The sequence below is a fragment of the Meleagris gallopavo genome, chromosome 1 (assembly GCF_000146605.3).
Source record: "Meleagris gallopavo isolate NT-WF06-2002-E0010 breed Aviagen turkey brand Nicholas breeding stock chromosome 1, Turkey_5.1, whole genome shotgun sequence".
Classification (NCBI taxonomy): Eukaryota; Metazoa; Chordata; class Aves; order Galliformes; family Phasianidae; genus Meleagris; species Meleagris gallopavo.
In genome coordinates, this window is record NC_015011.2 from 133,707,119 (window position 1) to 133,734,999 (window position 27,881).

Below are 27,881 nucleotides of genomic sequence, written 5' to 3' on the forward strand. Positions count from 1 at the left end.
GGGCGTACAGGTAGGGCGGGGGGCTCGGTCAGCCCTGGGGAACACCATTTGGACAACTTTTTGCCGATCCGAGGGAGGAGGCGAGTCGGGTGCCGGAGCGGCGGCGCCCGGCTCTCGGCGGGGACTTTATCGGACTTAAAATAGCCCTTTCCCCGCTGGCATCGCGACCAGGGCCAGAGGGAGCGGCATGGCCCCCCCGCCCGCAGCGCAGGTGTGAGGCGGGGCGGCACCCGTGGCAGGTGCGGGCGGGCGGGAGTCCCACAGCCGTCCCCTGCTTTGGGCTTCCCCTTGTCCTCCGCGGGAGGTCCGAGGGCTGTTGATGCAGCGTTTCGCTCCGCTGCATGCCCGTGTGCTCGCGTGTACCTAGCGCTGTGCAGGTGCCACCGGGGGGACAAATTCGTCGTTCTGTGAGCACCAGCAGGTGTGAAGTGGTGTGGGAGGGAAGGTGCCACCGGCCTGCCTTCCCGAAATGCATCCAGCTGAAACTCAGCCAGGTTGGGGTGGCTCTGGGACTCCCATTAGCCTGAGATAGGGTTCTGTGCAGTCATCTGGGTCAGTTTTGCACAGAACGGATCCTTTGCTCTTAAAAATTCCTTGAAGGAGTGAAATCTGTAAAACTGGCTGAGCAGTGAGCGTTTCACTTCGCTTACGTACATTCCACATCACATATCAAAGGCGTTTAACAATGTGTGTAAAGCAGGGTTTTGTTGGGTTGAGAGATTTTTTGGCTGCTTTTGAAAATAGCAGCTGGAAGCTATCTGAAGCATTATAGCTTTTTATTATTATTATTTTTTTTTCCCAACTGTAGGTATGTAGGAATGGTTGTGCAAGAATGCTTTATTTTGCAGGGTTGATCCGTATGGGTTTGAGAGGCCAGACGACTTTGATTACGCGTCCTACGAAGCATTCTTTTCCAGATACCTCGTGGTGCTCACCAGAAGAGCAATAAAATGGTCCAAGCTCCTGAAGGGGAAAAACAGCGTACAGAAGAGTTTAAAAGGTGTGGTTACCTGTAGGTAATAGTGCATTATGTTGGAACCTGTATAAATTGCATTGGTTTGGGCTTCTGAATGTTGTATACTGTTTTCTTACTATAAACAGTAATGATACGTAAATGAATACGCTGCTGTTAGGGAGATCATTGGTTTGATTTAAAGGTTACAAAGGAGTAATCCTTCTTTGGCAAACATTACAATATCTTACTAGATCTGTAACCCAGAGATTACAGCACGGGAACTTCCAGATGCTGGTGTGCAGCTGTTTGTTGCATGGCGTGCTTTGAAAAGATGTGCAGTGCTGTAGAGTCTGCGAGCCCCAGGATGAGGGTGTGAGGGCTCTGCCAAGAGAGCAGTTGCTGACAGCCTTTAGGTTGCTGAAATTTTCAAACTGTTCCTTTTGTAAAACAACATTTACCTTGCTGCTCAAAGGATGTGTCCAGAGAACTGGAGCTAAACGCTTTACAGGGTGAAGGAATAAGGACAAATACAGTTGAATGTTCAAAGCTCTGCCTCAGGTACAGTCTGAGTGCTAATTCTGGTTGTTGTTTTTTTTTCTTTTTTTTTTTTTCTTCCCTTGGCACCAATAATGAAGTGATAACAAGTTAGACATCTTAAGTGGAGCAGTGTATGGAGTGATGTCAGTTTTGAGGCTGAGGATCGCCATAAAATGTAGGCTTAAGCTATAGGTGCTAAATCATTGAGTCATAGAATTTCCCAAGTAGGAAGAAACCCACAAGGATCACAGAATCCAGCTTCTGATTCCACACAGGACCACCCAACATTCAAACCCTGTGCCTCAGAGTGCTGTCCAAATGCTCCTTGAACTCCAGCAGCTCGGGGCTGTGCCCACTGCCCTGGGCAGCCTGTTCCAGTGCCCGGTTACCTGAAAGTAACTACTACTCTCTTATTTTTCTTGCAAATATAAAGAAGCTTTTACTTAGAGTGTTAAATTTTAATATAATGGTAACTACGCAGTATTCTTAGTTAGTGAAGATTGTGGAAAAATTGTTTTCTTGTTTTCTTAAAATGTGTGAACCGTGACAGGTGCAACCTTCAGTAATATCTGTGAGTTGGTCACATCTGTCTCCTCTCACATAGCCTGTCCTTCCAGCCTTGTCACACTCTTGTGAGATAGCACTGTGAATGCCTTTGGCATTGTTTTAGAGCTGAAACTTTGACTAATTCTCTTAGCTTGTCCATTAGGCTTCAGTAGCAGTAGTCATGCTGCCCCTCCACTAATAACCGTTAATAATCATTAATGTTGTGTCAGCCTTCAGTAACAGGCTACTGTATTGTATTTTCAAAAGGTCTGCAGCAGTATGTGAGAAATGGGATGTATTAAATCCCCTGAGGGGATGCAGGCAACATTGATGGTAGCAAGCCCCTTTGTGCTGGTGTGTCATCTTTGACATTATTAATTTTAGCAAAAGGTACTTCAGTTTGTCAACTGTGCTATAACTATAAGGAGAACAACTGGAATAAACAGTGTTGGGGAAATGTGGTCTCAGTGTAAATTTAAAGCTGTTAAAAAAAACCTCCCTTGTTATCTTCAGCTGATACCTTGAGGGAGAATAGCAGCAGATTAACCTGTACCATTACTGATTTAAATACTTCCCCTCTGATACCGGTATTAAGGTCTGTGGCAGATGCACAGAGAATCATGTAAGTAGTGGCTTTGGTGTGTGCCCTGCCCTGGAGGAGGACCCTGAGGGAACCCAGAGAGCAGGAGGTCTCTGTACTCTCGTTGAGTTTCACTCCTCCAGAATGAGGGTCCTTGCTCTGAGGCTTTGCTCGGGAGCTGATTCTGATCAACTTCCTGCAGAAGTTAGCCATAAGCAGGAATCATAGAATCATAGAATGGCCTGGGTTGAAAAGGACCACAATGATCATCTAGTTTCAATCCCCTGCTATATGCAGGGTCATCAACCACCAGACCAGGCTGCCCAGAGCCACATCTAGGCTGGCCTTGAATGCCTCCAGGGATGGGGCATCCACAACCTCCTTGGGCAACCTGTTCCAGTGTGTCATCACCATCTGTGTGGAAAAACTTCCTCCTAATATCCAACCTAAACCTCCCCTGTCTCAGTTTAAAACCATTCCCCCTTTTTCTATCACTATCCACCCTTGTAAACAGCCATTCTGCCTCCTGTTTATATGATCCCTTCACATACTGGGAGGCCACAGTCAGGTCACCCTGAAGCCTTCTTTTTTCCAGGCTAAACAAGCCCAGTTCCCTCAACCTTTCCTCATAGGAGGGGTGCTCCAGCTCTCCTATGACCATCTTAGTGGCCGTCCTCTGGACCCACTCTCAGAGCTCCATGTTCAAGACTCCATGTACTGGGGTCCCAGGCCTGGATGCAGTACTCCAGATAACTGAGAAGTGCTTTCTCCCCCACAAACCCAAAAGATGTATCTGCAAACCCATATCCTCACTTGGAGTTTTCCTGGGGCTGTTTTAAAAGGCATCCTGCTATGGCTAGCCATGAGTGAGACAGCTCTGTGGCTCCACACCCATTTCTCTTTACCCACAGAGAAGCTTAGAATTCCTCTGAGCAGGGTGCTTTGGGTGAACAGGAAGAAGTGATGACTTGTGCTAATTTTCCAGTTTGGAAATGCCGTGTGTTCACGTGCTGCTGTCATGCCCTGTGTGGTATGTATGTACGTGCTTCTGTTCTACTGTAAATAAAAGTAATTAGACTACGTTTTAACAAGGATAATTAAGGAGTGTATCCTGTTGTTCTGGATCACAGCCTTCTGGCAGGGCGGGCCATGGGTATTTTGGCTGATAGCTCCCTTTGCTCATTCTCCAGTCTCTTCCTTCATATTGTTTGGTGGTGTTCTGTTTTGCTTTCTGCCCTTGCTAGCTACAGTGACTTCTCTACACATGCACATTTCTAGGTGTTATTTGGTCCCTTAACAACTATTTTGATCTCCTTCATTGCTGAGGTCCACTTAATTTTTGCTTCCATCCATTTGACTTCTATCTTTCTGGGACCAAAAGACAACCAAACTATCAGACATAATCACCCAAAGGAGCTGAACTCTGACAAAATACACTGTGCGAGAGAACTGTCTGCATTCTCTTATGAGTGCATTGATCAAAGCTGGCCAGTAACAAAAGCTGCCTTTCTGGTCTTGGAGGTTGGTAAAACAGTGAAAAGTGAAAGGGATGGTACAAAACAGTGATTGTAACAGGAGCACTTCTGTTCCTGTGCAGGACTTGGAGGAAGGAAGGAGCATCTTAGAAAGTCAGTTTGTATGTTTGACAGCAACTTGAATGCTTACAGCACAGATCTGTTTTGTTTCTTTTGCAATATGTTCATAAAGCAAAACTTTCAATTCCTTCTTGGTAAGTTGTTTTCAGCTCTGCTGTGGAATTTTTCTCTAGGGTCTAAGTTAGTTTCCTCAACATTGAATCGTAACTGTAACATGCAGATGCTTTGTACACTCTTGTAATATTATCAGCAGGATAATTTTTGTTTTTAGCTGGTATTCCTGCATAATTTGATTTACCATTTTCCCATTCAGGCCCAGAAGATTTATCTGTGAACCCATCTCGTTATTTTAAGTTCTCCTGGGGCCTTTTTGAAAAGCATCCGGCTATGCTTTCTCCTTGTGCTAAGGTCAAAGACTCATCTCCACTTCTATGAATTAATGTGCAATGTTTTTGGAGGTGGATGCTAGCTCTGCTTCTAGAATGGATAGCTGTTCCAGAAAAATATACTATCTGAATTTGTGTTACAGTGAGATAGCCCCGTAATGTACTCATCAGCTATGCTTGGAGGATTTGCAGGCTCAGTCTGTCTGTGATGCAGAGCAAAGCAGTGTAAAGGGGAAGAAAAAAAGGTAAATACAACTTTATTTTGTGACACAAAGGTCAAGAATTATCATTTTCCTGGTGGGCTTTTCCACCCTTCACGAAGTGGGGAAGCTGGGATAGGCAATTGCCTGGGCTGATATGAGCCTCTGGCCACCTATTGTCATGTGGATGATGACACTGAGGGATAATGAGTGTATGTGGTGCTGCAGGGCTGCTTTCCCCTTGTGCCAAGGTCAAAGGCTCATCCCCACAACTCTGAATTTAACGTGTCGTGTTGTTGGATGTGGATGCTGGCTCTCCTTTCAGAATTGATAGCTGTTACAGAAAAAGTACTGTCTAAATTTGTGTTACAATAAGATAACCCAGTAATTTGCCCAGTCACTTAGCTTCTTAGGAGCATTTGCAAGCTCATCTGGACATTTCACTGACTAAAATGGGGTTCCTCAGATGCATTCCTGCATTTGCTGTGCCTATAGGATTTATTGAGCATCTGAGATCAAAATGTTGTAAAAAAGATGAAGTGGGGATTATTAAACATGGAAACTTCAGAATTATTTCCAGTCCGTCTAGTAGAAGGCTGTGGTTAGTTACATTATAGCTGGAACAGGAGAGACTATTACCTATACCCATATATACCCACATACCCATAAACACTCATGGGATCACTAAACAAAAACTGCAGCTTGAAGGCCGAGTGTTTATTGCAAACGTGAAGGGCAGGAACATTTCTCTGAAGGTACCAGATTTTAGGTGGCTGGAATGTCCATTAAAGATGTGTGGATCTCTCCATTGACACTGAGAAAGCAGTGTGGAGTTCTGGAAGATAATGGGCTAAAATAAGGTGAATGCATATAGAAAGTCACTGGCTGAGTTCTTGTAAACTCTTCTTTCACTCTGCTGTTTTTAAGGCCAGTTGCCTTTAATTCAGGTATTGTTTATCTTGAGTTACAGATCTGTGTGACTGGATATAAGGAGGCTAGGTGATGCTATTGTGTAAAACAACAGAGAATTCCTCATTCTCATTCAAGTCCCATTCTTTTAGTAAGAAATATCTGATGCCTTTGTCAGTTTCTTCTCCCTGGAAAAAGCTAGAGGACCTCAAGTGCTTGGCTATCTTTTTGGATCATGAGGTATAGGATTATGAATTAATTACCAGCATTGGCTCTGTGTTAATGTCTTTCATTCTCCCACAAGGAAGCTGTTTTGGTTGTTAATAGTCTGATGTCTCTTCCTGCAATCTTGCATCCTGGATGTTCATACTGAATCATCATCTTGAATTAAAAAACAAACAAACAAAAAGAATGGTACGATGCAGGTGATAAAGCTGTTTTAGATTTGAAAAGACTTCCCCAGTTATTCTGGGAAGAAAAACCTGCTGCTCACTCACATTTTTATCACTTCTAAAGCTTAGACAGTAGCACCCTGTTTCATGTGTATCTTTGTCTGCTATGGTTTCAGCACTTAGGTACTAAGCTGAAATCCCAGCATTATATTAACATAGCCATTTGTGCTAGAGCGTAACCAAACAACCAGTGGTATCATGTTGGAAGATGTTAGGGAGAGATCAAAGATTGTGCTTCCCTGAATGAAGAAGGACAAAGATTGCTGTTTATATCTCCATCCAGAAAGCTGGGAAAGATTCAAAATCGTTATGGGGGACAGAGGGCTGGGCCTGAAGATCAGTGTAGGGAGTCTAAGTGGCAAGAACTTAGGAGTGAGTCTAAAACATACTGTGTAGCTGAGAAGAAAATGTTTGTTCTAGTTGATAGTGTAGGTTTGAAAGCATAATAATCTTTAGTCAAGAGTTTTCCTTTGACTTATAAACTTTCTTTTGGTCATTCCGAAAGAAAAGTGTAAGTGGAAATATTTTAAAAATAAATAAACTAAAAAAAATCATTTTGTTTTGCAGTGAAGAGATATATCAGGAAAGGCATTCCCAATGAACACCGTGCATTGATCTGGATGATCGTGAGTGGGGCTCAAACCAACATGGAGCAAAACCCTGGATACTACCAGAGACTGCTTGAAGGAGAGAAAAATGACAAGCTGGTTGAAGCAATCAAAACAGGTCCTGATAACAAAACCTTTGTTTATCTGCTGTGCTGTGCCCTTCAAATGTAGGAGATCAAGTATGTGATGGAAAACTTAGGTTTTGGTAGTAGTGGTGAACTAACATGAAAATTGGATTAGCCATAAGCTCTTTAACAGTACAGTTCTTCCCAGGATTATCATGTGGTCAAAAACAGTAAGGAAGATTAGAAATTACTTGGGAAGGAACAGAGAACAAACTAGAAGGTATTATGTCATCTCCTAGGTGAATGATGAGTTACTGTGAGACCTGCCTTGGTCTGTTACTTCCTTCCCCAAAGGACCTGGAAGAGCAGCAAGCACAGTGATGAGGATATTTCATGAGAATGGCAGAAGAGGTTGCTGTTGCCTTTTTCCATCTTGAAAAAGCCAGGTAGTTAATGTTGAGGCTTTATTGATTTTTATTTGGAATTAGATAAGCATTGCAACTTTTATTGTTTTATGCCAAGTTCCCCCTCCACAGCAGCACCGCAAGCTTTTGGGACTACACACCTTAGTAAGGCATTTTGGAACATCATCTTTCATGTTCCTGCAAATGCAGAGTAGCCAGAAATCTTCTGGTTCATATCCTGCTCAGAGCTAGAAACAGCAGAACTCTGTATTTTGTGAATACAGAGGAAACTACAACATTGAGTTTCTTTAGCCAGCCTTGCTAAGGGCCAGGAGAAGGAGCAAAATGTATTCAGTCAAGTGTATTTGCTGCAAGAGAGAGATGAAGGAATTTCTTTTCTCAGTTATCTTTTAACTGCCTGGCTGCTGCTCAAGTGAGGGAATGGGATATAGGAAAAATGGGTTGGAGGGCTTTATTTGAAGAGGGAGGAAAAAAAAAGAACTTCAGAGTGATAATTTTCCTTTAGAAATGAAACAGCAGTGTGAATGTATGAGGGCTAAAGGAGAGAAGTATTAAAAGTAAATGGAAATTTTATGTTTAACTCAGTAATCTTCTTGACTGTATAAATTTTATTACTGTGGGCTTTAGTTGGGGACTATTTCCATGTAAATTGTTGCCAGACATTCAGTACCTACATTTTACCTACATTGGTTTTCCCTCAGAGTGGCTCTTTGTAAGAAAAAACTAAATTAAGGTGTGCAGTTGTTCTTCCATTCAATTCTCATGTTTGCTGTTCCCAAAATTTTCAGGCAGTCTTGAAGTCTAGCTGTAAAGTAATAGGACAGCTCAATGCTGAGGTTTAGAAGCAAGGGAAGAACAACCATGTTTTCCTCTTATTTCAGGAGGAGGGTTGGGAGGGCACAGCCAACCGTAGACTTTCCTTCAAATTGTTTGTAAAATGTGTAAAAGCCAATGTTTCCTGTTCCTTTTGTGTGCCCAGAAGCTCCAAACAATTTTCATTTGCATTTGGAATTTACTTGCAGTCTGGAAATGTCTTCAGTGGGATGTAATTAAATCGCCATCAATTAAGTTGCCAGAGGGACCTGGACAAGCTTGAAAAGCAGGCTCATGAGAACCTAATGAGGTTCAATAAGGCCAAGTGCAGGGTGTTGCACTTGGGTTGGGGTGTTCCTAGTTACGAATATGGACTGGGAAACGAACTCCTAGAGAGCAGCCCTGCTGACAAAGACTTTGGAGTCATGATAGATGAAAAGCAAGACATGAGCCAGCAGCGTGCTCTTGCAGCCCAGAAGGCCAGTGGGGTCCTGGGCTACATTAAAAGAAGAGTGGCTGTCAGGGAGAGGGAGGTGATTGTTTCCTTCTGCTCTGCCTTTGTAAAGCCTCATCCAGAGTACTGTGTCCAGGCCTGGGGCCCCCAGCATAGCACAGATGCAGAGTTGTACAGAGAAATGGTCTAGTTTTGAAGAAAAATCTGATTACTAATAGTAATTAATCTTAAACTGGCTTTTGACTGTTTCCCCTCTTCAACTTGCTGATTCCTAATTGATGAGCTTTATTGCTGCTTTTCCTTTATGACACTTGCTGTTGGAACAGGAGAAGTACAAGAAAGAGAAGACATCTTAAACTGAAGAGCTTAAGTAATGCCTGTCTCTAAGTTCTGATGGAAATTTTCATAGTTCAGCGTTCGTACATATTTAGAAGGGAATGCATTCCTACTGAGCTTTGTTGTTCATGCCCTATTATAGTAAATCTTGTAGGACAAGTGATGTTGGTATGATAAAATGTGGCCGTCCTCCTGATGCAAAGGCTATGTGCTGATTACAAAGAGGTCTGGCTGTAAGTTAAGGTGGCTTGCTTACAGTGAGTGCCATTGGAAAATATTCCAATTCTAAACCAGGCCATTGAATTGCAGGTAAGTCCATAGCATGTGCAAGTCCACTCATGTACACACACAGCTAGCAGCCACATTTGTACTCTTAGTGAAGAGGAGCTGTATCGGTGAGAAACTCACAGTCCCCTCGGCCTGTATGACACCTTGTGACCTCTGGTGTGAAAACCTGGCTGTGTGGATCAGATGGTGCCTGTGGAATAATTTGTAACAGGTTCAGAAAAGTGATTTTTCACTCCAGTGACTTTTCACTGCAGACATCTGTGGACATTTTACTCTCAAACCATAAATAAGTTTCTCTGAAGGGAGTTGACTTGTCAGTGAGGATTGGGAGCGCTCACTAAATTGAGGGTATTTAGGAGGCAACAGCGTTAGCTCTTTGGGCTCTTTGTGAGAGAAGCTCTAACAGATCATGCTCAAATGGCTTCCTCATCTTGTCTGTCTGCCAAGATAGCTGAAGGAAGAGCTGGAGGGGAAAAGTGTGTAGTGATGCTTCCTCAGAGTACCTTACCTGCAGTCCTTGTTGCCTTTCTCCAGTTCTTTTGGAGATGAGAGGGAATGGAGTTTGTGCAATTCATGCTCTATTTACAAAGAAAACACGCTCTGGGATCAGAAAGCAAATAGAAACTGATTGTCTACAGACCTTCCCCAGGTTATGAAATTGAAGATGACTTCAGTTTGGCCAGGCTCTGTTCTCTTTGGACTTTTCCTACTCCTTCTTAATCCATACTCTGCACAGCTGTTGGGAAGAGCCATAGCTGAAATGTCAGCTTTCATCTTTTCTGTTAAGTCCAGCATATACTTGAATAAACAACAAATTAGTCTGATTATGCAAATACAATGCTGCTCTTCCTACCAAGAGGAAACAAAACAAACATAGTTATCCTATAACTGCCTGGCTGCTGCTCAAGTCCTTTTAAAATTATCTTTTTCCTTGTGCTTTTCTTGCAAGTACATGGGAGGTGAAATATTTCCTAACCCCCCCATTTCTGTAAATGATTTATTGACTTTTAAAAGAAAAAAAAAAATGGTGATTTGTGTGATGACTTCTCAACGCTTTTGATTTCCATGAGACTAAACAAGACTTTGAGGAACTCCCTGCTTTCAGTTGCTTGCAGCTCCAGTTCGTGTCAAGGCTGTGATAGACTTTGTCCTTTATACAGAAACAGCTGATAAGATCTGATAACTCATACAACACAAACATCTGTGCAGTACTGTTCACACTGTTTTTTTGCTTACTGTATCTCACTTTTATGGTGTTGTTAAATATAACCAACATAACTGTTATTTTATTAATGTCTCAGGTTTTGAAAATCTTCAAAGTAACGTTGCTTTTAAATAGAATTTTCCTCCCCAACTTGTGCTTCTCCAGATCAGATGCGCAGTGGACTGAGTAACCTTTGCTCACCTCTCTATAGGGTGAAGCTGGCTAAAACTTAACTCTGCCTGTTTCTTTCCAAACACTAACGAGTGTTGGGGTGACTGGCTCAAACCTGCACGCTTTTTTTTCTTGTCCTTTGTAAAGATTCGTGTTTGATCTGGAAGAAATGAGTGTTTTGTAATGTCAGTAATTGCACAGTCCTTGGTTCAGCATTGAGCTAAGCGTGTGAGATGTGCATAGTCTCCTTCTCAGTGATCTTGCACAAAGGAAGGAACAGGCTGTCTAATGGTCACGTCCTAGGGGGGAAAAAAAAAAATCATAAAAAAAAACCCCAAACAATCAAAACCAAACCAAACTACAAAGAAACTGTGATTTCTAGTGAAAGTGATCAGTTGCAAGAATAGGTCTTTTATTTGTTTATTTTTTTAATGGTTTGGGAATGTTTGGTGGAAGCCCCCTGGGTGATAAGTCAACCGATCGTTTGGTTTGTTATGGAATATGCTTTCCCAGAGCTGCAGCTCATTTCATGCTATTTGGCTCAATAAAATTGTTTTTATTGACCTGAGTGGTTTGCTCTCATTTAGCCTTTGCAGTCAGACCATGAGAGAATCCATTCTGCAGAATTCCTGTAGTCCTCCTGGAATTGATTTCTGTACCCTAATAAGATTAGTCTTTCTAGGAATAGATTATCTGCAAATGCAGATGGCCTTTTAGCCAAAATAGGGGTAAAGCTGCTCCTTGTTAAAATTCATCCACCGAAACCACGGTTTAATGAGGTTTTGATTGTACTTCAGGAAAGCTGCAAAAGTTTCTCTGGAAGGGAAAGGAAAGAACAGCTCTTAATTTTGGTCTTTTTTCCCCTTCTGTCTAGACATGAACAGAACATTTCCAGATAATGTAAAATTCCGTAAAACAGCTGATCCCTGCTTGCAGCATACACTCTACAATGTGTTGGTGGCATATGGACATCACAATAAAGCAGTAGGATATTGTCAGGTATGTGAGCACTATTTTTTTTTGGTGTCTCCTCCCAGTATAGGTAGCAAGTGGGAAGAAAATTTGTTTGAAGTTCACTTATAAAGTCCTCTGTTCTCTTCCCCTTCTGCACTGAAGACAGAAATGCAAACCTAAACCTCATGTATGCTAACCAGCTGTACACAGAGATTGTTTGAAACGTGGCAATAAAAAATGCATGATTTTTCAATTTTATTGCTCTCAGTATTGCATATTTATTAAAATGTTTAATTTTATGGGAACAACAGAAGATATAGAACTGTAAAGAGTCTGCTTCGCAAACAGAACCTAAACCAAATGTCAGCAACTGTTTTCTGAGGCATGACATAAATAAGTAGAATTTTGCAGTTTTTGCCCTCTGAAGACTCTTTTGGGGGGGCATTTTCATAGTGCCAGTGCATTTCTGGTATTTGCTGAGACAGGGGCATGGCACTGCCTGCCCTGGTACAATCAGTGAAGTTCAGAGCCCTGCAAATTTACACTTCAGAGGAGTTTTCTGTGTGTGCAGTGCTAAATGCCAAGCAGCCTCTTGTCACCATAGATGGATGCAATTACTAAGCTATCAGCCTAGAAACGAATAGTTGATGTCCTGGCTAGGAGGCCAAGCACCGTGTAAGGCCGTGCAAGGTCTGTCTGAGCTGCAGTGACTCAAAGCTTGAAAATGAGCCATTGGGTAAGGTGCAGTGTCCTAATATTTCCATGTTCTGGGAATGCTACAAGGCCTTCTGTAGTAGGAAGGTGAATTGAAGAAATGAGATCTTGATTTCCATACAAGCTTCTGGCTTCTTGGTGGCTGTCATCCTCCTCAGAGCCGGGACAACGCTGCTGCCTGGAGCCCCTGGCAATGCTGCAGAAGCTGAGCTTAGAATGGGAGAGAGCAGGGAGAAAGATGAATAAAGGGGTGAAACTGAAGAAGGCAATGTAGCCAGCACTGGCTTTCATAGCCTGTAAATATTTAAAGATAATGTAATTTTCTGCTAGCCTAGGAAGACTTCCAGGGGAGCTTGCACCTCAGGGACATCTTTTGTAAATTGTCATGCTAGTTTACTTTCTGTATTGTTATAAGCATTGTCTTGTTTGCAGTAGAACAGACATACTTGAGACAACTTAAAGCTGAGGAATAGAAAGAAAGTAAATTAGTAGTACTATAGCAGTGTTATGGTGGATATGAGCAACAGCTCATTAAAGGTACCGAAGTTCCAACTTTTTACTCGGGATTCTTTGGCTCAAATGTTCTACTGCAGATTTGTGGTCCACCTGCAGGTGTGTTATGGTTGTGTTGCACATCCACTCAGCCATGTTTTGGTTCTGGCCAGAACACTCATTGACTACACTGGGACAGGGCTTTGGGATTATCATTTTTTTAAGGGAAAATTGGAAATACATCATACGCTACTAAGTTTTTTCTTTCAATTTTCTCTCTCTGAGCTTTTTAAAGTAATTCTTGGTAGCCATCACCATAGAGATTTAACAGCTTATTCAACCAGTGCCCTTTATTACTAGACTTCACCTAATGTTCCAGCTGTGTAGAATGGCAGTAAATTAGCCCTTAATCAAAAGAAATGACTTAGAAACTCTTAAGGTAAATGTCTGCATCTTAAAATTCTTCTCTTTCTTTCAGGGCATGAATTTCATAGCCGGATACCTGATTCTTATTACAAAGAATGAAGAGGAGTCCTTTTGGTTGCTAGATGCCCTTATTGGAAGAATATTGCCTGGTATGCTAAGAGCTTACACAGTTATCTTTGTATACCAAAGCCTGGCTTTTCTTTGATCTTTGCATTTTAGTCCATTTTTCAAGATTTTAGATGTTAAATTGGCTGATGTGGACTGAAGACATTTTGGGGACCTGGAAACAAGGCAAAGACAACACACAGGCCAAACTTGTGTGCTCTGCAGTCAGATTTTAGCCTTGGTTTTGTTATTTCTCACTCCCTGCTTATACCTATTTGGTAGGTGTCTTCCTATGCCAGTGTGATGCTGGGGAACAGGACTTGGATAGTGTCTGGGATTTGTTTGCAGGAATATGAGCTGAGGCACAGATGAAGCAGTGATTGCAGAGCACGAAGATGGGTGATGCACACAGCTTGAGTGCTAAGCCTGCAGCAGTGATTCCCAGTGATTTGGCAGGAGGCAGCATGACCTTTCTTCAGATGTAGCTGCAAGGTGGTGTGGGTTTCTGCTAGGCAGGAGACCTCTGAGCAGGCGTGCCTTGGGCACTGTCCATGCAGCAGTATTGCACAGCAAGGCAAACAAACGTCACCCTGTCTGTGTGTGCATGTGACTTTCTTATCACAGCTCTTATAAACAATTACAGGATCTAGCCAGGCTGGTCAGTAGAGCCTTGAGGGCAGTACAGCACACCGTAAGGTACAGGTGGCGTTTGCGAATGGTCAGCTCAGCAGCTCCCTACATTCTCTTGCCTGGATGCCTGGCTTTGCAGCAGGAGCTTACTTGCTGAATTTTGCCTTGTGTATAAGCTGAATCTCACCATGTGTGTGGACTAGCTTAAAACCATAAGCAGACATCGGGCACAGTTATGTGTTATACTCTTAGAAAATATATTTGGGAACATACGTTCTAGGAATTTAGTTCTAGAGGAAGAATGGTTTGTCAGGAATTCCCACGAGCAGTGCATGGGAATGACTGCAGCTACACCCTCAATGTAAAGCCATGTTGAGAAACTTGTTTTTCTATAAGGAAGCTTTGAAATTCACTGTTGGCCCAGTTTTGCTTTTGAACAGATGTTTTTCCCAGGTGGTTGGAGGCCGAGTACAGTATGACGGCGTCAGCTAAATGCTGGTCAGAGGCATCAAGACTGATACCATATTTCTCTGGTTTGGTTTAAGATTTTTTTAAAAGCTTCTTTTTTTTTTTTTTTTCATTTTTGCTCCCTTCTGAACAGAAGAGAGAGACTCTGGGAAAGAAAGCTGTGAGAGTTTTTAAAATCTTTTGACCAACTGTAAGAAAATACCTTTTGCACTGAATACACCATATAGGAGCTGAGTTTTTCTTTAAACATAGGCAGAATGGTTGGACTTCATTTGCAAATTGCTGGATTAGAGGCAGGTGAGGAGCTCTTTGACTTGTGAATCAGTTTGCAAACATTTGAGATTTTACAGCCCCAAGGTTTACTTTCAAGCTGTAAAAATAGCCTAAAGAAATCAGCCTTGAGAACTGTAAGCTGTGCCAACAGGTAGGAGATGAAAGCTGCCCTCTGCCATGTGACCTGTCAGTGGGTCATCTGCCATTGATATTCCTGGGGGGGACAAGGTCCTCCCCTGGCACAACTTGAGACCATTCCCTTTAGTCCTATTGCTAGTTACATGGGAGAAGAGGGTGATTCCAACCTCACCACAACCTCCCTTCAGGAGAGCAATAAGGTTTCCCTGAGCCTCCTCTTCTCCAGACATCCAGTGCAGAGGCTCTCAACTGTAAATGGGGAAAGGGATATCTGCTCAGAATGGTTATGCTGGGCAGGCCTTCTCTTCTTCACAGTCACCTTTGAGAGAGCTTGAGGTGCTTCTTCCCCCTTGGCTGACTCAGTAAGAGCCCAAGTTAGCAGGGTGAAGCTTTTATATAGCTTGTATATCTGATAAAATTCATAGCATGGTGAGTTAAGACAGCTGCATAATTTCAATGATATATTATTGTATATGTGAGAGAGAGAGACAGACTATGTCTATGAGGAAACTTTCTCAGGTGAGCACCTCCCTTGTGTTAGTAGTGCCGGGTACAGTGCATTTCAGTTTAAAGCCATATAATTACTTGTTGGGGAAGAAGAGAAATACTGTACATTCTCCAGGTTTTTAGAGGGAAGAGTCAGTTTTGTTAGATGCCAACAGGTTGATGAGCCAATCTTTTCTCTTTGTTTCATTTCTCTTCTGTGGGTCAGTTCGCATTACAGTCTATGCTTTCCCCTTTCACTGCAAGAGGTATACTTCCAGGTCATGTGCTCATTTCTGCTTATGTCCTGTCACTGCTGATTAAATTGGTGGATATTTAGGACAGTTTGGAAATCTCTGCCCTCTGCAGTGTTAAATTGAATGCTTCCTTGCCCCTGCCCACACACATTTAATTGCGCTCAACATCCACAGTGGTACCTGGCTACTGGCAGGATTTTTGGCCAGAAGGTGAAGCCAACCAGCCACAGATCATATTCCTGAAACAAGGGCTCACCTTCCTGCTTGTTACTGGTCTTTAAGATGAGGGATGTATCTGCCATAGAGTGTGATGGAAGTGCAGCTCCTCTGCCCTGGCAGAAGGGGACAGCTTGGCAACGGGGCAATTTAAGTAGAGGTTTTATGGCTGAATTACCTTATTACACCCCTCAAAAACCTTCTGACCCAGCAAAAGTTTAGCAGGACTGGAGCTGGGTGTGTGACACACATCGGCTGGTACAGCTGAATGAAGCCAGAGAGAGTCATTCTTTTGCTGAAGGCAGTCCCACTTCCTGGCAGCCTGTTGTGTCTGCCAGCTGCTCAGCGAGGGCTTTGGAGAGATTAGAACTATATCTCCACCCCATAGTATGGGAGAATTGAATTTAATTGAATTGAGTTTAACTGAAGTTTTAGGTATTCCCAAGATCTCTTTATTCCCAGGTTCAGTCAGAAGATGCTGGAGCAGACAGTGTGGCCCAGAGGAACCAGTAAGGATTCAGTTCAAATCAAGAGTGCATGTGTCTGCAACTTCTGTTCAGTACAGCTGTGCTTGCTGACACACTTTTTTGTTCTGTTGGAGAAATATTGGGGAGGCTGGATTACTTTAGAGAGCAGCGGGTAGGAAGTAACTATCGAATGTGGTACCTTGGTAGGTAATTTAAGGAGCATAGTAGTCATGTTTTACATATTTGTGAATGAATTGGGAATTTAACAGGGAAAAATGTGGCAATTATACACTCTGCTATACATATATTATATGCAGATATCAGAACTTAATATATGTAGAACACATTTTTTTGTGTGCCCTGACATGAGACATCTCTCAGCTTAGTAACAGTAACAAACACCACCTCTTTCTCTTTCCCCAACACTGTTAATAAAGTTCTTCATTTAGGTTTAGCCTGCAAGTACTCCCCAAGGGTCAGTGTAACAACCTTCCTTCAGCCTGGTGCTTTTTAAAATGGTTGGTTTCTTTAACTGGTGCGTTGCTGGTTGTTTATAAGTAACTTCAAGTAAGAACAGAGTTTTGAATGATGACATGGTCACAGGACTGGCAGACCACATTAACGGGCATTATCTGCAAGGACAAAAGGTGCAAGGCAAGATACTGCTCTGGTGTGCAGCTTAGCCACTGCTGGTTAAGGCAAACATCTGTGTGTTTGGATAAGTGATATCTGACACGTTTCCGGTTTGCAGTTGTATCAACCGTAGGTTTGCAGGTATTGTTGCATAATGCAAGAGATGAGAGTATTTCAACTGAGTAACAGAACGTAGTTGCTCATCCAGCTTTTGCATATCCTCATCTTTCTTCTGATCAATGTTATGACGTTCTTTGGAGTCTTGTCATACAGACTTCAGGTTTTAAGGAAGGAGCCACTTAAGGAATACAGAATGCTCTACTGTCTATAAAGTATTTCTATGTAGGCTGCTTGTTTTTCTTTTAGTTGCAAGTAAGCGTGCATTTGTTTCCTTCTGGTGACTGAATGAATACCCAGAGGGATTGCTGTAGAACTTCAGAATGCAGAGCTGGCAAGACAGCCATGTCTTTGAAGATCTGCTTCTCCAAGGGAAAGTGGAACTTGGTTCCACATGGAGAATTTAGTCAGCTGTGCAGGTAAAAGGCACTGTGGGACCTGAGTGTAGTAATGCTGAGCTGAATTTGCAGCTTAGCAGGAGACTGTCACATACTGAAAAACATGTCCTTTCACAGAGAGTGCTTGAGCACTGCAAGCATGTGCCTTTGGTGTGGAGAGCTTGTGAAGCTGCGCACAGCGTGCATGACATCATGTTTGCAAAGTCGTTTTTGATAAGTAATCCTTTTTATAGCATTGCTTCTGGGCTGTTTCCTCATCTGCTCTACTGGTAGCACCCAGCTGCAGGGCTACGTGCTGGCAAAGTCCTCACACACCCACACAGCATTCCTCTGATCATGCATGAAGCGATACTCATGTGCAGCTCTTAGGTACATCACATCTGCCCCAAGGAGAGAGGCTGAGTTGTCAGGAGTTTGAAAATATGAGACTTGGACACAGTCTGCTGCTAGTCAGCTGCACAATGAAAGGATTCATCTCTGAACATTAGAAGTTAAGCATGCCGTGTCCTGATAAGCTGAAAGTGGAATGTTGGGGTCATCGTGTGCGTATATTTAGAAACCTTGATAAGCCTGAAATGCTTATTACTTACGAATCTGAACTGCTAGGCAAGAGGGCGATGGGAGACAGCAGGAAACAAGGAACTGGGGCTATTCTTCATTCAAATGATAAGTATACTTTTACTTTGGAATAATAATACTTCTTTGAAACATCCCTTGCAAATTGCAAGACTCATCAGTAAAAGAGCAAGCTCATTGTTCAGTATGTGTGCTTTAGGTAGCTGGGTAGGAATGCTGCAGTTTTGCCTAAGCCACAGGTTTCTTGTGTGTGACAAAGTATTCATGTTCTCAATCTTGCTTTTGTGTGGGAACATGCTAAACTTTGGCTGTGCACAACAAAAAGACCCAACACATTTAAAAATGTTGAAGAACATTGTATTCCTCAGCATGGTTGTACTTACGCTGTGGGAGCAGAGCTTAAATCATAGAATCATAGAATTGCTCGGGTTGGAAAAGACCTTAAAGATCATTGAGTCTAACTGCAATCTAACCATACTACTCTAATTAACAACCCCCTGCTAAATCATATTCCCTGGGCACCACATCCAAATGGTTGCAGCTCATGCTTCTTTTAAGACTTCATTTTACTATGTTGAAAAGCCCATAGATCTGGGGTGTTTGTGAAGTAGTCAAGGTTGCTTTTTATTCCTTGGATAAAAACTACAAACAGAAGTTCCTTACAGAGCTCCTTTTCTGTAAGTAGAGCTGATAACCCTTTCTTTCGTGTGCCTTCAAGTCAACTTTCTGCATTAAATGTGAATATCGAACCTAGATGCAGGTTTCTGATGTTGGTTGGGTTAATGTCACATACGGAGTGAAGTGATATACTCTCTCCTCCAGTAGTGAATATATCCAAGGATTACTTGGGCTTTTCCTGAGCTAAAACCTGCTTATTGTGGATTTATTTGTAACTTAAGATATTGGAATGCCTTTGTTTTGTTTTTAAATTGGTTGACTACAGCAAGCTTTGACATTATTTCAAAACATAGTATGATGTACCTAGAAGATAGGTAATGACATAAAGAATGTGTTTGTGGAGGGGTATGTGCTTTGGAAGTAAAGGAATTATAGGAAGGAAATTGTGAGCAATGCCCATAGTGGCTTTTGTCCACCTGAATGTATAGAAGTGGCATCTGTTTTTTCAGAGATGTGTGGTTATTTCATGTTTTATGTGCAGAAGATTTGAATGCTTTACCTACTTCTCAGTTTATGGCTAGTAGAGGGATGTGCTGCTTCTTTCACTTGTGCCTTTCATAGTTTGCTTCAAGATTGGTGGAGTGACAGCATCGGTGGACAAAGGGAAGGTGACCGGTGTCAATTACCTGGACTTGAGCAAGGCTTTTGACGTGGTCCCCCCACCACATCCTTATCTCCAAACTGGAGGGATATGGATTTGAGGGGTGGACCACTCACTGGATAAGAAATTGGTTAAAATGCTGCAGACAGAGGGTGGTTATCAATGGCTCTATGTCCAGGAGGAGGCCGGTAATGAGCAGCGTCCCCCAGGAGTGTGTCTTTGGACCAGTGCTCTTTGACATCTTTATCAGTGACATCGATGACGGAATCGAGTGCACTCTCAGCAAGTTTGCTGATGACACCAAGCTGAGTGGTGCGGTTGACACGGTGGAAGGAAGGGATGCCATTCAGAGGGACCTTGACAGGCTTGAAAGGTGGGCCTGGCTGAACCTGATGAGGTTCAACACGGCAAAGTGCAAGGTTTTGCACATGGGCCGCAGGAATCCCAGGCATCCATACAGACTGGAAGGAGCAGTCCTTGAAAGCAGCCCTGTAGAGAAGGACCTGGGGGTCTTGATAGATGAAAAACTTAATATGAGCCAGCAGTGTGCTCTTGCAGCTCGGAAAGCAAATGATATCCTGGGCTCCATCAGAAGAGGACCTCAAGTAAGAGGACCTTGGATTTTGTTCCCTTTCTCTTCAAGCTGAAGGGTTGGATGTGTGGATTCTTTCTAAATACCAGGCCAGAACTGTGTGTGTCTGCTCAGCTTTCTAGTTAAGCCTCCTGCATCTGTCCAAGTCTTTTAAGTGATTTACTAGGGAGTTCCCGCTGTGACTCTTAGCATTGTTGTAAGGAGATGAAGAAAATGTAACTTTGTGAGGTTATTTTTAAGTGCGAGATAATACAAGTGTGTGTTTTATGCTGAGAGGTTAAGAATAATCTTGTCAGTGCAGTGAACTGATAAAGTAGTTCCTCTTTCTAATCCCATATAGGAATTAGCCAGAAATCCAGAATCCTTGTTCAACAGTGCTTGCCAGTCCTGTAAGACTCGCGATACAGCTGTAAGTGTTTGCTTCTTCTATAGGCAGAGCAAGCAGTCATGGTGATCTGCTGTGTTCAGTCATGAATTTCTTTCCAATGGAAGAAATTTCATAGAATCATAATTACAGAACATCCTGAGTTAGAAAGGACCCACAAGGATCATTGAGTGCAGCTCCTGGCTCCACACAGGATCACTCAAAATCCAAACCCTGTGTCAGAGAGGAGAACTGACCAACAGCGTTTTGTTCTGTTATGTGCACTCTGTGTGTGAGTGCTTTGATAGCTACGTCTTTAATCTAGATTGGTTTCTAATGATGTACAGCTGCATCAAACATGTAACAGTGAGTTACTATTAAAACCAAACCCAGCCTGTTTCATTCCTTGTAACTGGAATGGCTGAACTGTGTTTTTGCTTTCTAACACGCTGCCAACTTCGCTCTGTTTCTCTGAGATTGCATACAGAGTCCTTGCTCCTTCGTATTTCATTTCTGTCCACTGTAAAGTCAGGAACAATATCATCTTTGCTTTTCTTTCTGCAGCCTATTTTTAAGAGCATCTCTCTTCTGTTTCTAAACGGTAGCTGCCACATCTGCTCGGAATCCCATTGTGCTGCATGAAAAGCAAATAAGAAACCAGACGGTTCTTTCTGCCCCCCCGGCATTCATTTCCCAAATTTGGGATTAGAGGCAAGAGAAAAATATGGACAGATGGGATTATGCAGGAAAAATGAAACACTGCCTGTTTGTGCTTGCTGAAAAGGTGTTAAATAATATCTCAAAGCAGCATAACGTAAAACTGTTGCGTAACCCCAGTATCACAGCCGGTAAACATCTATACACTGCCTGTATTCTCCCTATTTTAAGGTAGTAGCCATCCAAAAAGAATTGGACTTGCTTATATTTGTGTTTGTTTTGGAGCTGCTCCTCAGGGGTGAGTGGATGGCTGCTGCTGCTGCAGTTCAGAACTCCAGAACAGAAGTTCTTGTTTGCTTTGACCCAGTGAATTAAAAAAAGATGGCTTGAGCCTGTTTGGGGGTTTTGCTCACCTTCCCTTGGAGGATGGGAATCTTGTTTTTAACATGACATAAGTGTAAGAGTTCAACTTGCCACTAAAGCACGTATCTGCAGGATATCACTGTGGCCAGGACATCTGCAGGGGGTCACTTCGACCCGATAGTGCAAAAAGAGTTGGCAGTACTTGTGGTTTTCCTCCTTTTCCTGTTGTGATTTTCTGATTTCCTTCCAAACATGTGTTGTTCAGCTCTTTTTACTCAGAGACTCGCAAAACAGATTCCTACAAGACCTGTCTCACCTTTTTGAACTATCCCATGGTGGTACAGAAGAGCAGAGCACTGCCCTGCCTTTCTGGCCAAAGCAGGTCGAGAGTCGCCAATGGGGAGCAAACAGTGAAAGAATGCTGGAAAGGTTTGGTTTTTCTTTTTCCACGAAAGCATGCAATAGAACTTGATTCTGTTGCGATTGGAAATGTAGAAGTGAATCCTCTTCATGAAGCCAGCCAATTGCACTTGACAGCCTGCTCTTGCCCAAAGCCTGCTCTGCTTTTCTGCTCAGGCCTTGAGGGAAGTCTGGCTACAAACCCACTGCTCTTGCAGCAAGGAGCCATGTAAGAGTGCTGCAGAATGGTGTGAAAATGAACCGGTTTTGGTTGGAGAGAGAAAACTTTACAAAGGAGAGAGTGCAGCTTTAGATGTGTAGGTGTGGTGGCTGCACAGCACACTGCAATTCTTCAGCTCCTTTACCTGCTGATGGGATCAGTGGGCAGACTGAGGAGCTGCAGATTATTGTACTGCAGAGGTCACTTTGCAAAGAACTTCGTCTTCTAAAATGGTAGGGGTAGATCTTTTTCCTCTTTGTCTCCCATGAAAATTACAAATACACTTATAAATACAAATCACTCGGTTTGTCCCAGGCTGGGTTACGTAGGCTCTTGAAATAATAGTTAGAAATGCTGGAAGACGTGCAGCAGGGCTCAGGTCGTGCCTTGGGTATTTCTGCAATACTAAGAATAATTCCTAGGCTGCTTCTTGCAGGAGTGTTTATATTTAACCTGACATATGCACGACAGACTCGAAGGATTCTTTTATAACTTCTGCAGCTCTGACTCGGGGAGGTAATTCGAGGCTAGAAGAGTACTGCATCTTAAACTTTTATTTTTGGAACCGCTTAATCTAGCTGTAACACCTCACAAGGACGTGCAGTCCTCACAAATCCTTATTTCCTGTAAATCTCATTACTGCTGGGGGACGCTGGCAGGCAGCCGTATCTGGAGCGGGATGCAGAGAGGTGCCACTCGCTGTGTGCTGCCCCAGGGATGCAGAGCAGGTGAAGAATATGTGGAGAAAGCAAGGGAAGCCTATGGGTGGCTTGCCAAAGAGCTTGGAAGTGGCAAACCTGAACTGGATGGTCTTTGAGGTCCCCTCCAGCCTTAAGCCATTCTATGAGTTGACGATCCTTAAGGATCCCTTCCAACTCAGGATATTCTGTGATTCATATTGGGAAAGTTGGTTTTCATCCAGATGAGTTTCTGGAACTTAGTAACGAATAATAAATTAGAGGAATAATTTCTAGTACAGTATTTTGTTTGTTGCCTTCTGGTACATGAAAAGAAATGTAGCACGTGATTGCCTAAATCACTTCCATTTTTCAATGCAAAAGCAAAAGGAAGTGATCTGACACTGTGTTTTCTCAGGAGATCACCTCTCATCTGAGGACACTCCTGCAAAGCAGCCAGATCAATGGGTAGCACTATTGACCTATGCTTGCTGGTTACTTATTTATTAGTGAGTGGCAGATTGGGAGCAGATGCTGGCTTAGGTCCGTTCCAGGTCATAAACTGTGCAGTGTTCCCCAGAGAGGGGATACTAATGAATATGTTAATTGTGTCTGGGTAATGCAGACTGAGAAATTTCAAATCGTTTGTGGCACAACGCAAAAGGATATAAAGCTGGGGTATTTGGGTGGCAGGTGAGTGGAAATCATTTGCTGCACAGCATCCTTGTGCAGATGGGCTCTGTGTAGGCTTGTTTATAAATAAGGGCATTTTGGCCTGGGAGAGACTGGGCAGAGCAGCCAGTTTCAGAAGATCAGGACAAGGAGGCACACAGAGCAGCGTTAGCGATGGAAGAGGAGAGCCAGAACTGCAGAGCTTTGTTGAGGGGTCATTTCGGAGGCACAAATACACATACCATGATATAGAGAACGATATATATTATAATTAATATCCCTGGTAGCTCTAATTAATATACAGTAAGTGCATGCATAGAAAGCCATCTTGGATGCTGCCCCTTGCACGTGACTTCTCCCTGCTGTGATCTGGCAGCAGTATCCCAGCTGAGCGCTGCATGCAGCCCAGCTGCCTGGCCTCCATCTAACAAACCTGAGTACAACTGGAGTTTATGCTGAGGCTTCTCAGCTGCTTGTGGCTCTGCTCATTCAAGGGGCGATGGATGCACGGTCTCTGGCTGTGAGTTTTTTGCTGGGCAGCTCCTGGAGCGCAGCGTGGTGTCCAATTGCATTCTCACTGCGATGCTGGCATTTGCTCTGCTGCACTATTAAAATAGCAGCTGCTGTTGATTTCGGGGTATCAGGTGATGGCACGGGGTTCTTGTTCCTCCCAAGGACACTCACTGGTGGCGATGTGAAGAAGTTTGTGCTCCTGTGTCTCAGGAACACCAAAAATGAATGGTTTGCAGATGTATGAGTGGAGCAAGAAAGGGAGCAAAGAGCAGCAGGCTTGTTCTTTTGTCTCAAGTTGGATTCCTTGCTTTTTTCTTGCATGAAAGCAGCATTTCAAGCAACACTTACTTCACGAGTTAACATTACTCTTCCTGTGCTCCAGTTCACAAATGCACACAGCACTAACGTGTGTGCAGAGAGTTCTGGTGTTGGCTGTGAGCTCAGGGTGTAGCTCTGTGTTTGTTTTCAGTGTACTTCCTCGTTGCTTTGTGGAGCATGTCAGAGACAGGCGAGTAAAGCAGAGTATCCCGAGGCAGTGGCTCCTGTTTGTGGACAGAATTTGCTCGTCATTCCTCAGTGAGAACAAAGAAAGTAAGGGTCGCAGACAGACAGTGGAGCTCCAGTTCCTGAGGGTTGAGTGTAATGCTGCTTTGTGCCCTGAGAACCGCAGTGGATGTTCTGCAGCTGGGACAGTGCAGTACCACTTAGTTCTCCCGGCTCATACCGAGGCAGTCAGCACAGAACGAGGGCACCTTCCAGGTTTGCTTCATGAGGTAGAAGCCGCCCTTTCAAGCTTCAGTGTGTTGGTGGACACCTCAGCGTGCGGGTTCCTTGGGCAACCCATGTGACTCTTGTCCTCTGCTGGGCCACCTGAGCTCTGATAAACGTAATAGGAGACGATTTGGTAGGCACAAATGTTGTTTCATGTACAGAGATGATCTTTGGCTAAGAGAAGAGCTGTACGACCACAATGCAGGCATCTTCACTGCGTGGATTAATTTACTGGATCTTGGGACACATGGGTTGAACGTGCCTTTGTATGTTCAGCTGTATGTGGGCATTCTCCTCAGTTCTGTGGAAAATAATTTCTTCTGCCTACTAAAAAATGGCTTCTTCTCTACAAGATTATTACAGTCCTGCAATGCTGGGCCTGAAAACCGACCAGGAAGTCCTGGGAGAGCTGGTGAAGATGAAAGTTCCAGCTGTGGCCGAGCTGATGGAAAGACATGGAGTCATGTGGACCCTTGTGGTGTCACGCTGGTTCATCTGCTTGTTCATTGACATCCTTCCAGTAGAGGTAATTGCTGACATTCTATTTGTCTCAATGTACATTTGTGCTTATTGTTTCCTTTGTAGCACGTTAGCAGTAATGTCGTACGAGCTGTAATCTGAATTCTCCCCTTTCCTGCAGACTGTGCTCCGAATATGGGATTGTTTGTTCTATGAAGGGTCAAAGATCATCTTCCGCGTGGCCTTAACATTAATTAAGCAACATCAAGCTTTTATTTTGGAAGCCACGAATTTCCCTGACATTTGTGACAAATTTAAGCAGATCACCAAAGGAACGTTTGTAACGGAGTGTCACACATTCATGCAGGTAAATTCTCCACAACCTTTAGTTAGGAATGAATGGGACTGACTTAGAGATGTTTTCTGCATTCAAAAAGGTACATATCTTCCCATCCTTCTTACCAGGTGAGGTTAAGAAGGGCTCTTGACAAGAACAGAATTTTGGTGAACTGTGGATTGTCCGTTCCTGTGGTTTTCCTCAGGTGAATTGCAGGAGATGGGTGTAGGACAGACACAAGTGAACTCTAAGTGTGCATGGATAAATCTTTGTAGTAGAAGGATCTAAAGCACTGTCAGAACAAAAAGGCAGCACCCAGCTCTTAACCTCCAGTCTGAAAGCCTTAATTATTACCAGAGCCTTATGGCAGCCTGCAGACTAAGAACTATTCTTCTAAGTTATGAACGGAGTGAATGCCAGGTGTGTATAGAAGATTCAGAGCTTAACTCAGAAGACTGAAATGTAAGGACAACAGGAGCAGGTCTGCCACCACCTACTCAGTCAGCTCTGCCACTGCTTTTACTGCAGTGCATAGAGCACAAAGCAGGAGATGGCTTTTCGCCCCTGAAGTTTGGTGCCCCTTTCAGAGCTCCATGCACGGCTCTGGCACGTCTGTGGTAGATTTCATTTTCACTTACAGACAAGGAAGCTAAATTTAACTATGAGTGCTTATGAGTCTTTTAATTAGAGAGCTGAGGGGAAAGGCAAATCACAGGGGTAGCTTAATTTAAAAGGAAGATGGCTGGAGGGTTTTCCCTTCCATAAAAGTCTAGAGTAAAAGGTTTGTTAAATGTTAACCATCATGAGAATACCAGCTCAGAGGCTGATGCAAACACCGGTTCCTGAAGGACATCTTTGTCTTTTCCTGCCCCTCCCTTTAATGCCATTGCATTTTACAGTGGCTGCCTTTAGAAAAGCCACCACTTTTTTGCTTGCAGTTACACTGAACGAAAGTATTAGGGTTGCTTATTTTCCAGCAGTGTTTAGATGGAGTGGTGAATGTCAGGAGCGGGCTTTCATGGCAGGCAGATAACCAGCATAGCTCAGGTTCCTGTGTGCCACTGAAGCACGTGCTTTGGTTTCATTCTTTGCAGAAGTACAGACAGTAGTAGAGGAGGTGGTGATGACAGTGGGTATTTTACATTTCCCTCTTGAACAAGCTCATGTTTTCAATTTAAAGCTATGCAGCCTTTGTTATCAGATGCTGTTCAGAACTGGTACGTTTATAACCTCATCTTCAGAGCTGACAGTATAAGCACAGAGAAGTGAGAGCCCATACACCTCAGCTGTAGACTTAAGCCCATAAACTTGCAGCTTGCATCACATTCTGTTCAGTCAGAGGTTTTAAATCAAGTAGTGAAAAATGTATTCCTCTTGAGATCCCAAAAACCACAAGCAATAACAAGAGCAATTATAGAAGTTTTTGATAGCATTTAAATTGTCTCAAATTCTTACATCTGTGTACACTGCTACCCAAAAAAGCCTACTAGAACAGGACAAAGGTAGCACAGTATGAGTAACACTGCATTTTTCTGTTGGCAACAGACTGTTGTATTGAAAAATGAATTACCCAGGATGGCTTCATATGTTCTGAGTCCAGAGATGTTTTAATTTTGGAGTGGTTCTTTGTGGAGCCAGGAGTTGGACCAGATGATCTGTGTGGATCCCTTCCAACTCAGGACACTGTGTCTGTGACTATGCAAAGCATCCAATGCCACAACTACCTTCTAAAAGAAGTTTAACTGGAGGCTTACATTCAAACTAGCCTTTGTACCATTGCTTTTGCATAACTTGTAAAGCAGCAGCTCAGAGCGAGTGCTCCAGCATGTCTTTACACAGGAGGAGGTAAAGATTCTTCTGTTTTGAGGAGGCCAAACAGCAGTAAGCAATTTCACATCACGGCTACCACCAAAGCAGAGGTCTCGCACATCTCACGCAGAATTTTGTGAGAATTCCTGCACGTTGGCTAAAGACCATTTTAACAGGATTTTTTCATTTTTGCCCCCAGAAAATATTCACAGAACCTGGCAGTCTGTCCATGGCAACAATTGACAAACTCCGAGAGACGTGCAGAGAGAAGGTGCTTTCTCAGGGATAGCTCAGCAGCAGGAACCAGGCGCTCAGACTCCAGAAATGAACACATTCCTCTTTTTGCACTGACTAAAGCACACTTTAAGCTTTCCATGAGTTAACTGACACTTGACCAATTTTTTTCCTGCCTTCCACGTAAGTGTTTTTAATGCTTTGTACTGTATGTCAGACTTGATAACTGGAACTACTGCAACTGGTGAATTTGTCATTATTATTTTTTAAGAATTCAAGTGTTTTCAGAGTAGAATATGATCAGTGTAAGGACACTCCTCCTGAAGTCACTGTCCTTGTCTTTTCAGGGCGTTTTGTAATGTTGAAACAGGTGTATAGAATTACATATCCTTCGTATTGTATTAACTATGACACCTCTTACCATTTGTACAAAATAAATCTAATTTAATTTGTCAGAACCTTTTTTTTTTTCCCTGGTGTTTTGTATACTCATTTAAGGTTTTCTGGCTCAAAAGCTGCAAGGGCACAAGAGATTTGACTCAAATGTGGAATAAGTAACATTTCTCACTCTGCGTAGGGGAAGCTGTAAATAGACACTGTACTACTTTGTTCCATGCTGCTACTTTATTCTAAGGTTATACTACAGATGCTATATCCTCACATA

The 27,881-nt window shown here is 43.1% G+C and overlaps 1 protein-coding gene across 2 annotated transcripts; it reads left to right on the forward strand.

The window, feature by feature from the left end:
- The first annotated feature begins 326 nt into the window (after positions 1-326).
- On the forward strand, positions 327-27,672 carry GRTP1 (growth hormone regulated TBC protein 1). Of its 2 annotated transcripts, none has more exons than XM_010728447.3 (8): positions 327-421; positions 849-1,012; positions 6,728-6,886; positions 11,399-11,523; positions 13,163-13,259; positions 24,732-24,904; positions 25,019-25,204; positions 27,183-27,672. In XM_010728447.3, the coding sequence occupies exons 1-8, from the start codon at positions 342-344 to the stop codon at positions 27,270-27,272; spliced, it is 1,074 nt and encodes a 357-aa protein (XP_010726749.1). In that variant the 5' UTR covers positions 327-341; the 3' UTR covers positions 27,273-27,672. The 2 variants fall into 2 exon arrangements, with proteins under 2 accessions (XP_010726749.1, XP_003203254.2); XM_003203206.4 differs by having other exon boundaries at positions 849-1,000.
- Positions 27,673-27,881: the final 209 nt, after the last annotated feature.

Bases quoted from the DNA above. Each gene is read 5' to 3' on its own strand.
- GRTP1 (XM_010728447.3), top strand. From the start codon at position 342: ATGCCCGTGTGCTCGCGTGTACCTAGCGCTGTGCAGGTGCCACCGGGG. The intron at 422-848 runs GTGTGAAGTGGT...TTTATTTTGCAG, and splicing joins CGTTCTGTGAGCACCAGCAG to GGTTGATCCGTATGGGTTTG. The intron at 1,013-6,727 runs GTAGGTAATAGT...TTTGTTTTGCAG, and splicing joins TTTAAAAGGTGTGGTTACCT to TGAAGAGATATATCAGGAAA.